The sequence below is a fragment of the Montipora foliosa genome, chromosome 12 (assembly GCF_036669935.1).
Source record: "Montipora foliosa isolate CH-2021 chromosome 12, ASM3666993v2, whole genome shotgun sequence".
Lineage (NCBI taxonomy): Eukaryota > Metazoa > Cnidaria > Anthozoa > Scleractinia > Acroporidae > Montipora > Montipora foliosa.
In genome coordinates this window covers 34445826-34460825 of record NC_090880.1, presented here as the reverse complement: position 1 = coordinate 34460825, position 15000 = coordinate 34445826, and the positions used below count along the sequence as shown (strand labels likewise).

At 39.9% G+C, this 15000-nt stretch overlaps 2 protein-coding genes across 5 annotated transcripts in view; one reads left to right on the top strand and one right to left on the bottom strand.

Moving 5' to 3' along the window:
- LOC137978427 (fibrillin-2-like) overlaps positions 1–7301 on the top strand; it is a 63093-nt gene extending 55792 nt beyond the window's left edge. For 2 of the 3 annotated variants that reach the window (XM_068825354.1, XM_068825352.1), the window contains 8 exons: positions 532–651; positions 1458–1550; positions 3726–3971; positions 4253–4406; positions 4650–5053; positions 5184–5321; positions 5994–6322; positions 7164–7301. In XM_068825354.1, coding sequence (XP_068681455.1) covers positions 532–651; positions 1458–1550; positions 3726–3971; positions 4253–4406; positions 4650–5053; positions 5184–5321; positions 5994–6322; positions 7164–7301 — 1622 coding nt within the window. Of the gene's footprint in view, positions 1–531; positions 652–1457; positions 1551–3725; positions 3972–4252; positions 4407–4649; positions 5054–5183; positions 5322–5993; positions 6323–7163 lie in introns of those variants that run through there. The other variant, XR_011118157.1, reaches the window with a different exon arrangement.
- Positions 7302–7307: 6 nt separating this feature from the next.
- LOC137978429 (integral membrane protein GPR137B-like) overlaps positions 7308–15000 on the bottom strand; it is a 12410-nt gene continuing 4717 nt past the window's right edge. Inside the window, exons 4-8 of one of the 2 annotated variants that reach the window (XM_068825357.1) lie at positions 13957–13998; positions 13325–13468; positions 12608–12769; positions 11751–11860; positions 7308–7718 (exon numbers count right to left, since the gene is read on the bottom strand). In XM_068825357.1, the coding sequence (XP_068681458.1) occupies positions 7703–7718; positions 11751–11860; positions 12608–12769; positions 13325–13468; positions 13957–13998 (474 nt within the window). In that variant the 3' untranslated portion in view covers positions 7308–7702. Of the gene's footprint in view, positions 7719–9517; positions 11676–11750; positions 11861–12607; positions 12770–13324; positions 13469–13956; positions 13999–15000 lie in introns of those variants that run through there. The other variant, XM_068825356.1, reaches the window with a different exon arrangement.

Genomic DNA, 15000 nt, shown 5'->3' with positions numbered 1-15000 from the left:
GGGAGTGTGAGGAGTGTCGAGTCTGTCACGAGCGTCACAATCACACTAGTGATTTATGTTTTGTTAGCCGGTCATTGAGGGTAAGTCTACTCCAGAAGATCAAAGTGAACAATTATGTGATTCTTTCACAGTAAACGTGTCTTTGAAGATTATTTAATTTGTCATCAGGTCTATCAATGTCAGTCCTTCTCAAAACGACATGATTAGCACTGAAGATATTACTCAATAAGTGTTGTCTCAGTCTGTTGCTGTTGTTGTTGTTGTTGGAAGCATATTATCCGGCCTAAGACCATGATTCCCTTGTTAGCCCTTCTCTTCATCTTAATGTTTCTGATCACGAACAGATTTAATGTGGTTTATTTTGCCATATAAACTGATTTGACATTCAGCTGATTTCGTCTGAACGCAAGCCTATTATGATTGGCGGCATGACTTTGTTCTCCTAGATAGAAAGACATGCCAACTAGTGACTTGACAAGGAAAAAAAATAAACAATGCAATACGTTATGGTAGTCTGTTTTTTCTTCCTAGATTTAGATGAATGTGAGGATCCGTCAGTTTGTCCTGATAAAGCAAATTGCTTCAATATGGCAGGCTCTTTCATGTGCTATTGCCTGCCCGGTTACAAAATGATCGCAAAAACCTGCATAAGTAAGTATTTTGCTCAGACTCAAGACATCTATGTTATTGGGCAACACTCGAAAGACAATGCTATCATGTTCACTTCTCTTAATTGGTAATCATCATCTTGATTGTGATGATCATTATAATATTCATGATCATCGTCGTCGTCCGTCATGGGGTGCAGGGATGGCGCAGTGATGGCGCAGTGATGGTGCAGGGATGGCGCAGTGGTGAGAGCACTCGCCTCCCACCAATGTGGCCCGGGTTCGATTCCCGGACTCGGCGTCAGATGTGGGTTGAGTTTGTTGGTTCTCTGCTCTGCACCGAGAGGTTTTCTCCGGGTACTCTGGTTTCCCCTCTCCTCAAAAACCAACATTTGACTTGATTTACTTTCATTGTTAATTTCAGTTTACAGTGTCCCCAATTAGCGCTCCAGCGCTAGAACGACTAGAAAATAGAGTTCCTTTCCTTTCCTTTCCTCCTAATCATCATCATTGTTAAGAGACCATTTTACAGTTGTAGCTAGGTTACCTGGCCTAAGGATGGAAGCTAGGCTGCCGGTGACCCTGCTTTGATACAAACCTTCGTGCTTTTCTAACACTAATTACAATTACAACAACACAATTTACATGATAAAAGCAATTAGGTCTGTATCAATGCAAGGTCATCGGCAGCCTCTCAGCCATTCATAGACTAGGTCACTGAGCAAACAACCGCAAAAAATGTCCTATTACAATCATTGCTATCATAATCGTCATCATCATTATCGTTCTCATCGTCATCGATATAAAAATCTTCGCTATCATTACCATTCCTATATTAATCTCTTCCAGGGGATTGCAATATATGTCTCAATGGTGGCTCTTGTGGCGAAAATAACACGTGTGTGTGTCCCCCTGGATTTTCAGGAAAAAGATGTCAATGGCGTAAGTAGACAACCACAAAGAACTACTTGTTCGTTGGTATTCATTTCAAAAGGGTGACAACTACAATGACACATAAAACGTCAACCTCACATCAACTTAAACACTATACCCATCATTGCGTTCCGTATAGATCTTATAGCTTTCTTTTTGTCTCAAGCGCAGGCGATTATTTCGATCAGTACCGATAACAAGAAACTCATTCCGAAATACGCGCAGTTATAGTAAAGGTCCCTTCTCGTAATCGATCACAATCACTATTTTTTGAAATTTTTTGACAGTCAAGAAAGTTCGATGTCCATGAATCGTGGACACCATACTGAGTTCGCAACTAACCAAAGTAAAACGCAGAGCAAAGTGCAACGTATACAGCAAATTAGTCCTTGGACAAAACATTCCAGTTTAACTCTACATGAAAGTGATAGGATCGTAACTTTGCCGCCATTTGGCATCTCAATCCTACTGCTAACGAGAAACATATTTTGCTGTTCAGCTATGATTGGGAACGAATGTTCTGTTTTGAAAAGGCTTTGAGAGATTATCCGCTTAAAAGGAAGAGATTGTATTCAGCTAGACAGACTGATCTTGTAATTCTTTAAATTGTTCTAGGAGATTTTTTAACTCGCTTATTGGAGTACTAGATAGGTCTATAAATGCAAGAGATTGGATGCTCGACGATTTCGATAAAAAGGTGTTCTGAAGTGTCCCCTGGCTCTTTTCTCCAACTTCAACATCTCTTATGTCTGAGAATGTACAGAGAATTGACACCACTGTGTCCCCTAAATTATGCTCCTCAAGAAAAGGTTAAAAGCTGCGTTTACTCTGAACTAAAACCAACGTCAAGCCTGGACACCTATTCCCTGCGAGCAGAGTCTCCTTCGATCTTCCTTGATAAGTCCTTCTGCCAGCCACCTCGACATCTCGTAATGAGCATGCGTTAAAAATTGAAATTCACGCGTGACCAGTAACCACAAGATTATGACTAAAATGGATACGCCACAGTCAGGTGTGACATTTTATGACAAATGAATGACACAAGTTACCACTTCAGGGCCAAACGAGGAGACAAAAACCGGTCATTCCGTGTACCCCAAGTAGTATCGTTCTAATCTGTACTATTTAAGCCTCGGCACTAGTTCGAGAATGGTTAGTTATTAATGACCGTCGAGGGTGACATTTTATATACACACAGCATCGTCACCTCGCCAACCTAACGCAATGTTATGTGGCTGTAATAAAGTTCCACGTCTGACTCTAGTCACAACCGTAACCACAAAAAGACAGGGGCACCCAACGAATCTGTTCCTCACATTATCTGTTCCCCAGAGGAATCTTGCTGGCTGGCAAAAATACAGGTGTTTCGATGAGCTGGCTGGGAAATTTTGTTATTGATAGAGGTTTTGCCTGGGAATTACTGACTTTTTCTAGCATTTCAATCCGAACTGGCTGTAGAAACTCTGAAAACTGACGACGACTTAAAAAAAAAAAAAAAAAAAAAAAAAAAGAACCTGTTCCCTAGTCACAAACATACGACGGCTGGTCAGAGTGATTGCGCTTACGGAAAAAACCTGTTTTGTCCCGGTTTTGTCGCTTTTGTTCGGTCGTTTTGGATCGAGGGATTTGAAAGCGCGCGGAATTCCTGGCTGGGAAATAAATCTGGCTGGGAAACCAACCAATCTTATCTAGCTGGCTGGGAAATTTCTTGTGTGTCTTGCTGGGAAAAAGGAACAGATAATGTTTTCCCAGCAACACTGAAAAACACCTGAAAATGCCTTAATAACATTTATTTTCATTAACTGGGGTATAATAATACATTTTACAACAAATTGGTCGTTGGGTGCCCCTGAAAAGACAAAACGAAAACAAACAGTCGGGATATTTTCGAGCAACTCTGCCAAACACACGACAACCAAGGAATCATTTCCTTCAGGGAAAATCAAGATAGTTCATACTCTTAAATTGCCTTAAGAAACGTTCATATAGAAAAGGGAGGTCTTTGAAAGATGTACTCGTCAGAGCAAAGCTCTGAGGTCTTTGAATTTTCTATCTTGACCAATAGAGGTCGTGTTTGGCCTGTCTACACAAAAGGTGTGAGCGGCATCTCTGATACATAAACATGAAATTTCTTCATCAGTTCTTTATATATTTTTTAATCCTGATTGTTTATGACGATTTTAGATGGTGACGCGTCACTTATTTATAGCAGAGGCAACAGCATACAGCGAATGTCCCTCCCTCCGCGCCCCAACAATATAGGAATTATCTACCAACGTGCAGGAGCGATGCATGTCGGCGTAGACTACGATTGCATCGAACAAAGAGTGTACTGGACTGAGGTGACAAAAGGCGTGATCGTGCGCGCAAAGTATGATGGTAGTGAGATGGAAGTCGTTGTCCACAATGGAAAATCTGCAAGTCCAGAAGGTTTGGAAAAACAGGCCCTTTGAAATCATCGATGAGGAATAACCTAGAATGCTTCTTTTTTTGCAGTTCAATTTCTTTTAAAATTTAAGAATATAAATCCCGGTGTTGTAGTCTGTCTTATTCGATTAAAAATCTCCTGCAACATTCTTAGCCAGTCAGGAGCAATCATTTCCCCCGCTTATTACCATCTGCATGTATTTGATTTGCCCTATCCTGTATAGTAAGTGCATAACTTCAGTTACTTACCTGTTTCAATTCATTCCGGCTTTCTGTCTTTGAAGGTATTGCAGTGGATTGGTTGGGAAGAAACATTTACTGGACAGATTCTAGGCATGCTGTTATTCAGGTGGCCAAATTAGATGGAAGTAAAAGACGAACCCTTGTGTCCTCGGGCTTAGGCAATCCGAGAGCTATTATTGTTGATCCACCCAATGGGTAAGTCTCGATTCCTGGACTGAAAAGTACAGCGACTGTCAGTCTCAGTTGCGGTTAGGGTTAGGGTTAGGGGTTAGGGTTAGGGTCTTCATTGAAACCGTGAATTATCAAAGGGAGTCAGTGAAATCTGAAACAATAAATAAAAAAAGATTTAATCCTTTTCAAGCATTCAATTTTTTCCACCTACTTGTCGTGTTGTATTGTTTTTTCGTTTATACAAATGCTTTCCGCGTCAACTTTCAGGAAAATGTACTGGGCCGACTGGAACCGAAACCAACCGAAGATCGAATTAGCAAACATGGACGGATCTGATCGGCGAGTGCTCGTAAAATCTCCGCTCAGTCTTCCAAACGGGTTGACGCTTGTCCATTCAACCAACGAGCTGTGCTATTCTGACGCCGGCATGTGGTCCATTTCCTGTGTTAATTTGGGTGATTTGAGCATGCGCAAAGCCTATAACCCTGCCCCGTATCCGTTTGGCATAACAAATTTTAACAGGACCCTTTTTTGGACAGACTGGAAACTTGGCAGGATACAGCGAATTGGGATGCATTCAAGATTCCCGGATAAACCACTGAGGTCCTTCGTTGGAAGCAGTGGCAAGATATTTGACATAAAGGCAGTACAACCATGTGGAAAGAGAACGGGTGAGGCACAAACGTACAGTAGATGGGAATAAAATTGTATTCGTGGAAATTAAAGGGACGCTAAAATCCCGGGATTTCTCCAGCTTTGTCGTTTTCCTAACATCAGATTATTTTCGTTATTTCCTTATAGTTGCATCATACCCTAACCCTTGCGCTATTGACAATGGAGGCTGCTCGAGTCTGTGTTTGTTGAATTCTAAGAGTTACTCTTGCTCATGCCCAGATGGACTCTTCCCTGTGAAAACAGGAAATGCGATTAACTGTGAAGGTGAAGTCATCAAAATTTGACTTAAGTGTTAGAACTTTCAGTGAGCTGTTAATTTAATCATCATACATTTCATCCGCTTTAATTTGGTGTGAATTCATATGATAGTAGATCAACATGGTAAGCTTAAGACTTAAATAAAGGATTATTATTATTATTATTATTATTATTATTATTATTATTATTATTATTATTGTAATAATCACCTATGTAATTATGCTAAAGCAATTATTCACCTCAGGTTCGGTAAATATCGATGAATAAAAGCCTCGACTTCGTCTCGCTTTTTATTCACCGATATTCACCTCGCTTTCGGCGAATAATTGTTAAACTATTACTGGAAGACCGTGTCTAACTGAAATAGAAGTTATGAAAGCTTAATTTCCGTTCGTCTAATACAGATCTCATTCATTAACCTTCGAAGCACAAATTATATAAAATTATTATTTATTATCCTTGGCTTGCACCTGACGTCATGGCGGCCTTGTTGTACTGAACAATAAGTAAACGAAAAAGTCTCTATTATTATGCAAAACGAGAGCGACATTTTGCTTTGTACAACATGGCCGTCTAATCACGTGAGTGCAAGCCTAGAATAATATTATACCTGAGATTAATACCCTTGATTTTATATACCGCCCTGATATTAAAATAACTTTTCTTTATTTTCTTCAGCAAAATGTCAGAGCGCCTTGGGAATGGAAACAGGCGTCATCAAGAATAAGCAGGTTTCTGCACATTCTGCTTGGAACAACGACCATCTGCAATTCGGGGCATCACGTGCCCGATTGCACCTTGGTTCGTGGCCTCCCGGCTGGAAGGCCCAGAAGAATGATCCGTCACCATGGTTGCAGATCGATTTACTCCAGGTCCAGACCGTAACAGCAGTAGCAACGCAGGGGTATGGGGACGAGAAAGAACAAGGATGGGTAAAGACGTATGTGTTAATGGTGTCACGAGACGGCGAACGATGGAACTCGTACAAGGAAGGAGGCAACCAACGGGTAACAAACTTAACTTTTCACAAAATCAAGCAAATGAAAGATAGGTTGAAGATAGCCTTCACTCGAGCAAGTCCGCCGGGTTAGCGTTTAGGGTCTAGCGTTTAGGAACCCTAACCCTAGGACGAAGAAGGCGAATATTTTGCGTTCTGAACAAAGGTCACTACTGAGCCAAAAAATTGCAAATAAAAACAGAAAAGAGGTTTACTAAATAGTCGAACAATGTCCTCCACGCTAATTTAATAGCAGTACGCTCGGTTTTTTTTCCTCAGTGAACACCTCCGTGCATACGGCGAGAGCTATAGTGAAATTTAAATTGACCAATCAGAATTCAGCGAGCTGGAAAAACTGTGCTATCCGACGTCACGTCAATTGTTCGCAATTGAAAGGCCAGAAAACCATTTAAAGATTTTGTGGCAATTTTTCGTCAACAAACTTTGGCACCAAAACTGAGTTGCCGGCGAGCGGCCATTCGAACGTCAGCTGTTACTTGTCTTATTTGTGCTTATTCTAACTATTTTAAGACGAATTCAGTATGATATTTTCGAATCAAGTGTAAGAAGACGTCAAAACTGTATTGATAAAGTATTTATTTGTGTTAACTTCGCAAAAAAATACTTTGGTGGCGTCCTTTCGACAGGGTAGATCGACAACAACTTCGTTTGCGCACAGAAATGCACCGTTTCCGATGAAAGGGAAAATGATAGCACAGTTTCACTGCCGCGCGCACTGCGGGCGCGGGTTCCGTATGCAAGGCTTGTCATTACATGACGGATACTGGTACTTCAAAAAACTGACAATGAGAGAATTATTTTCCTCACTTAAATTTTGCTTACGTTAACAGGTTTTTATGGGAAATAAAAACACCAAATCTGTGGTCCAAAACCGACTGAAGATGCCTGTTACAACTCGCTGGCTCAGGATTGTTCCTCGCTCTTGGAATAACCACATAGGAATGCGGGTTGAATTGTATGGCTGCTGAATGAACGAGTAAGTCAACGCATGTCTTCCGCTGCTAGACAATAGCCACTCAAATTATATTCCACTGATTTAGCAAAAGGAGCTTGGGTTTTCGCCTAACATCATGCAAGAACGCCAGATCACAGGTTAATTGAGCGCTTCTGCACAACAGAGGCCAGAATCAGTTGAAAGCTGTTGGACGAAAAACTTAAGAAAACGTGTAGCCTTTCCAACATTGTCTTCAAAGGGTTAAGACCGAGCTATGTTGAAAAATGTTAACCAACAATGTGGTGTCCGTCTTCAGTTCCTGGGCCCGGCTGTTCAAAAGCCGATTAACGCTAATCCCAGATTAAAAATTAACCAAGGAGTTTTTTTCTCTTCTCCAAAATGCTGTTTAACGCTGGTATTTGGGAAAACTTTACATTAGAAGAATTCATTCCTGAAAAACAGAAATAAGCAAAAGAAACTGTCACCAAAAAGTTCAAAACATGAAACAAAAGTTTACGCTAATCCTCGATTAAGTTAATCGGCTTTCGAACAACCGGGCCCTGTACATGTATATAAAGGTATATCTTTGCTTTTATTTGGACGGCTTGGCTGGGATTGTAAAAGATGAGTAGCATGATCACGGTACCCATTTCTGTAACATACCTAAAAATTGTGAAATTGTGTTTATTGGGGTGAAAATCACTTATTTTGGCTTATTTCACATCCAGACTTACATATCTTTCTAATTGTTCGGAAAATATTAATGTTTCGTCCGTTAAAACTGAATTTTTGATTTACCCATGACCCCTTGCAGGCGTGGTCTTTCATACAGATAGTCAATTTTGAGGCAAATAAAAAGTAAAAACAGAAAGCTTTCACTACATGGAGGATAGCATCCCCTCATTTAGTTCTATTGACACCCTAAACGCCGGCTTTCTGCTCCACTTTTTTGCTCCACTTTACAATTTGAGGTCAGAGCAGATGTCTCTCTCAATTTCCTGAAAATTGCCCCTGAAAAGACATTGTGGACTTCCCAATAATATCCATAGAGGAAAGGTTACCAAGCCTTGTGAAGCACATGGAAATCATGGCTTCTTTGCGATGAGATTTGTGATGTTCACTGGCACTCAAGACTAGGTTCAATATGGCGCGGCATGTTAAAAAAAACGTAGCGACTCAGTCAAAGGCTAATATTTTCGCTACCCTGAAAGCTACGATGACGAAACTGTGGAAATAGCTAGTGGAACTTGTGAGCATTCAGAAAATGCTTGGTTGGAACCCACTTACGCCTTGGTTGGAGCAGGAGCAACATTGAAAGAAGTGGTCTCGAAAAATATTATTGCGTAATTGCGGAACAGAAAAAGCGTAGCGACTGTTTTGAGGAGTGATTTCTCCATTCGTAGTGGATCCCTCAAACTAATTTTTCTGTATGTTAAAGCACAAGGTATGAGCATTTAGTTGAGATGGTTTTGAAGCCACAGATATCAATTGAAGACTTGTTTCAAACTATAACCTAGTGAGCGCCAGAATTCCAAAACACAGCGTTACAGTAAGGAAACTACGGAATTTTGAATCTTTTTAATGTGTTTTAATAAACTTGAACTGTTTTAATTTGGCTCATATGTAGTATTTACTGCGTGTTATCACTGGTTATTGTCCGTTAATCCACATAATTGTTCTCTCTTATGAAAAATGGTTTTGAAGACTTTCAATTTGAAAATTGTGTTACGCGTTACACTCAAAATTTGCCTATTTTTCTATCCTTTTCCTTTGTTTTCTCAAGAAAGGAAAGTCGCTTACCCTTTTTACACCCTGTATGCTAATCAACAAGGATAACCTTAGCATTCAGCAAAAATATCGCTTCATTGAAGACGTTAAACTGAATAAATCAGGAAATGTTTCTGAGTCACCCCCAAGTGGGTACGGTGATTGTGCTACACATCAAAACGAATTGGTGAAAATTTCGCCATAAAAATACCTACAACTAGAGGAAGACATGCTACTTTTCCTGGTCCAGAAACCTCTACTGAGAACCGTAGAACCACTACTAATTTCCAACAGCGGCACCTTTCTAGTTGTTTGAACGTCGAAAATAATTAAATGGCTCTTTTCGTCTATTCAGACGGTCCTTGCGGCTAGTAGACTAAATAATGGCTATCTTTCGTTTTCTGGCTCACAGTTGAGATATCCTTCTGACGGAGCTTCTCTAATGGGTGATTCTGCCGATGTCAAGAATGCAGCGGTGCTAAACTCAGTTTCACAAAACACACTTTTAATAAATTTAAAGGTCTGACAAAGTACAGACCAGTATACGAGCATTTCCTGATTTTTATCTCGGCATTTTGCGCCATAACTTAATCATTCCTTCTCTAACAACAATCTAGACTCTCACACCAGTGCTGGTTTGCTTTAAGTGATTGATCATTAACTAATTTATTAAGTTACATAATCATTCATCTATTTATTTATGATCGTACGGAGTGTTAGTGTTTTTCGTATCCAAAATGAAGTTTAAAACACTAATACTTCTTTCTGGGTTGTTACTCTTTCCATAGATTTGGGATGCCTGCAGGAAAATATAGAAATCTGAACTAAGTGTGACCCTGGAACGGACTGAGAAGGCTGAGAACAATTTAATCCAAGAGGATCAGGATACTAATTTTCGGATTAATCTGCAGCTTTAAAACGAATGATATGCAGGCTGTTCAAATTATTTGCCAGCACTTTTTCACAGTAGTTAACGCACAAACACAAATAATGCACTAATGCGGAAATATTCCGACAAACACGGAACAAAGTGAAGAATCAATTCTACAGTTAACCGAAAATGCAAGGCAGTCTAATGGTAACCTTTGAAAAAAGTAAAGCTAGCCAATGGAAAAAACGTCCAGGCACCAGGAACGCCCTTTAAACATTTGAGGTAAAGTCAGAAACAAAGCGCAGTTTTGAATAAATGTTTTAGTGGTACGTTTTATAATCTAACGAAAGCGTTGAGGCCATTTGAGGTTCCATTCAAGTGCAGGGCTTTACTTTTCAAAGGAATTTAATACAATAACCATTAGACCACTAAAACGATCTGTTTCGCGCAAATTCCCATATCCACCTGACCTGTTGTTTGATCAGCCTACGAGGTGAAATCGGGAAGTGACACTCTTGAATGGTGTGTTAGCCACTTGCCACTAATTCCCCTGAAATTATTTAACGGTTGTACAAGTTTCGTTGTAAGCCTTTGCTTGGGATGGTGAAAGCCATAGTCTAAATGTTTCTTTTTTTGTTTGGCTTTAAATTAAACGTGCTGCGTAATGTTCATTAAGTTCGGAAACGTATAACTGAGTATATATGGCGTGAGTACAACAGTTTTTTTTTAGGTGGAAATTCGTTCTCGTGCCTTCGATTCTTTGCCACCAAACGAATTGGGCAGGGATAGGAACCATTATGGTGATATCCACACTAACATTGCTGAACACCATTTACAGACAGACCAAAGAATCGATTGGGACTCTGCTGAATGGTTGATATATACAGCACTACCAACTGGAAAGCTGGTTTACTAACTTACCGGTAGATCAGACAACACTAAACCGATGTCTACAATTTCCCGAACCCTACAAGCGACTTGCCGGTGACATCAACATCAGACAAACACCACACTGACCAACTTATTCTGGCAACAATAACTGACCGACCAGTTTACAAACAATACGCATACAAGCCTTAGACTGAACGGATCGAAACTTACCAATCACTGCTTGCAGTCAACCTGGTGCATTTTCACGAATTTACCATAATTAACTGAGGGGTCGAGGTCATTTTAACAGACCGCTGTCTACCTTAACTTAATGCAGTGCTTCCTAAGCATTTCCTAATATTACCCTGAACAAAGTTCAATTCTCACTACATCACTGTAAATCAAGCCAGTGATGAACAGGAACAAGTGCTTAATGAGACAGCTTGCATAGTAGAGTTTCAAGAATTTGTTCCGTGTTTCGCTGTGGAAAACAAGAAACGTTTTCGCTTTTATGCGAACTAAACGCCTGCTGTGTCTCTTGGGCCCTTGCTCAACAGGATAAAAATGGCATCACTTTCCAAAGGAGGTAGCAAATTCAGTCCAGAATATAGTTTTCTTAAATTTGGTGACACTGAAAGAGGTCCCTTTGCAGCTTGTATTTGTTTCTTTTTCTATTTTTTTCCCTACTGTTCTTCCACTAACACATTTGACTGGTACCCAGGCGCCGCCGTAAAAAGTTGAGGAGGAGTGGTACCGGGTATATAGAGGTTCGAGGCACTATTGCTTCTTTGGAAACTGCCACTGCGCATCCCTGAGCCAAACGATCGGGAAGCTCGACCACTACTTATGTTTACACTCGATGTGGACGGACTAAGCACTCCCGGGATATTGTAATTGTCGCTACGGAAAACAAGAAAAAAAGAAGTATCAATTTGCCATTTTCTGTTTCATAAATTACTTTACTTTTAACTTTACCCCACGGCTTGTCCATGAGGGATTGTAAGATCTTCGTCCGAGTCATATCTTCGAGGGTCGTTGAAAAATGACTTCTTGTCATAACTCTGTGACGCCATGGCGGAAGGCCCCTAACAAAGCGAAGATAAGAAGGACATCAAGTTGGTTATAGGAAAACGGTGGAATTAATAGGCTAATTTCAAGTCTCGCAAGATTAAAGGGCGAAGCCGAGACAATCTAAATTTTCTGTACTTGAGGAAAAAAAACAAATGGTAACTTCCTGGTTACCCCACCATTTGAAACTTAGTAACGTATATCTTGTTATTCAGTTGTTGATACTTCCAAGACAGAACGTCAACACCTTGTTTTCTTCAGGAACCTGAACCTCGAAAATATTAAATTATTTCGGAAGGAACTTTGTTTTTTTAAATTTAGTGCCGTGCTCTGGAAAAATCAATGACAATCCATTGCCGAAAGCCCTAGGACGAGGTCTTCTTACCATAAAAAGCTTTCCAACTCTGACTCGCTTTCACTCAAGTTCCCAGCTGCGATGTAGAGCGAATGCTCATCACGTTGCGGTAGTCATGTTGGTTTTCCCAAACATTTCGTTTGCTCGGGTTAAAAAAAAAAACACGTGAGTGAAAAAGCGCTGTTTGTTTAAACTGAGCACAAAAAAGTCAAATTCAAAGTTTCTTTTTTTCATTTTGTCACTCAACATGAAAGCTTTAAGTTGTTTGTAGTAAAGAAAATCAAACTTTTTGGTTGCGCTAACCCCATCACCACTCTTCGGAAGAGTCTCGCCGAAGAGAAGAAATTTTTTTCCAAAAAGACAATTCATTTCATTCTTCTTAACAGTCATAAAATCGCATGCCGCTAACCATGTCTCCAATATTGGGTTTTCTGACTCGAAAAAACCAAACCACCATGAAGGTAGGGAGAACCTCCCAAACGATCAGCACCACACCGAATGTGACAAATTGCCTGTCGCGTATATCTTCGTGTATACTACCATGCTCAGAAGTGTTATATTTGATTTCCCCCTAAAAAAAAGAGAAGAAAATGCTAAAAGTATTACCCACCAGAAGCTTCCCTTCTTTTTTCCTTCCACAAGGACACAGAAAATAAAAAAATAAAGGGAAAAAAATCTGGCGCAAGAAATGGCCGACATCACTGGGTGATGCTCCTCCGGTGGCCATTTCTCGAGCACTTGTTGTGTTTTCTAAAAGTTCCAGTCTCCACAGTAGCATAACTCTAATACCACTTCTGAAGTAATTTCTACCGATTTGAAATAATTTAGATTTCATTTAACTTGGAGTTTTGAGCGATCAAAACCCGGAACATGGCTGTTTACAAACATTCTTTCTTTCATTCAAATGTGCCAACCGGGGGAACAAAAGAATTTTTTACTTCAGCAGCCAATAATATAAGGCTATGGTTGGCACATTAATGGCAATAGATGACGTCAAAGATGCCTTTGCTATAAACTACGAAACCGAGTTTCGTTTTGGTTTCTAATTTGTCGGGAATTTTGTTAAAATAGGAGAGCGATAAATCCAGATTATACTCTTCATTATTTCACACAAAGTTACATGTACCTCGTCAGATACGTTGATCCAACCAAATCCAAACGATGACACATCATGAGGCACAGTAACGGCAACAAGGTTGTAAATGACACGTGATAAATACAACAGGACAACCAACACACAAAGAATTATGCCTTGCCGTGTTGTGGCTCCCTGGAAGTTAATAAAAACTAATTTCTGTAACCAATAACAGAAGCACTATTTGGATTGTATAATATGTGCATAAAGGGCCAATGAGACTTATAGATTTTACTCTAACGCCAGACGATTTCACGCGTCAATGGGGAACCCGACAGGAGTGAAAGGGTTAACAACAGCTAGGTTCACTCAAAAACTATGTCCCCATTAATAAAGTGCAATGAAAACTCTTTACAACCAGATCTTGGCCAATGTACATTCACATTAAAATTACAGATCTCTTGTGATCATCTTGCATTTCTCACTTGTAGGACTTCAACGAACAACTTTCATGTCATTAACTTAATCATGTATTGAAGTCACAAACATACCCCAGAAAGTGTTACCCTATGTGTAGCTCTACCCTCCCCCTAAGATGTAAAAACAGCTACATGTAGGGTAAGAAAGTGTTGGAAAACGGGACACAATAAGCATGCACTTACATGTATAGTGCGGTCACGTACCTGACCCTCTAGTAACACATTAACAGCAGGTGGTCTTGTGATCTGTAACAAAAAAGAAAAGAAAAGAAAAGAAAACAATCAATCGGTTTAATAATAATCATTTCCCAGAATTTTTGCAAGGAGGTCTTAATGCAAAGATACTGGTAAATCTTTGTGCAGAGAGCTTCGAAGAGATACATGTACCTCCACATTGCAGAAATGCTATTTTCTTCCTTTGCCCCAATTATTAAAAAAAAAAAAAATTGGAAAAACACTTCTTCAGAGGTCGAAGCTCCTACAAGAGAGAGCTTGGCTGGAAACTTTGAAGACAAAAGGTTGAATCTCTACCACAGTAGCATAAAAGATGTTCATCACAGTTCTTTCTCCAAGCAACATGTTCCACTTGCTTCCAAAGGAATGAAAGCCTTACCCCAATTCAAGTAAATAATCTCGGGTTCAAACAGAGCCAAACATAGCTCGTAATTCTTTTATAACAGTGCTGCATGAGACAGTAATTTAATGGCAAGGAAGTTCTTGAGATTTTGCCATTTACTTGAGAGGCGTGGTGCATGGTTGTGTAGGTTTGTATCGGGTGGTGTAATTGTGTGGGTAGTCTTGAATGTGAGAAAGGTTGATAAGCACAGCCAGTTTAATTGTCACTTGACGAAGTTTGAAGTGATAACGTAAGTTAAAGGCATTTTTTTCTTAGTATCTACTACAGATACATGTATTTTTAGAATGCATGCTGATTTAAATATTATTAAAATCAGCATCCATGTAAGCATTGCTAATTGTCCCCTTGCTCTTCTCCCCAACTTCAACATCATTCATGTCTCGGACTACAGGCAATTAATAGGGACCTTAAGCACGCACGTTTTTGAGACATGGACGGCAACCGGAAGTGACATGTTTTCCCTTTCAACTTGTCTTCACTCAACCACATTTATAGTGCTAAGTACATGTATCTTTTCTCCATTAGAGACGATTAGTATAAAAATCTAAGAGACACCACTGTCCTGGCACGTGAAATGTTCTCTTCCGGTTGCCGTCCGCGTCTCAAAAACG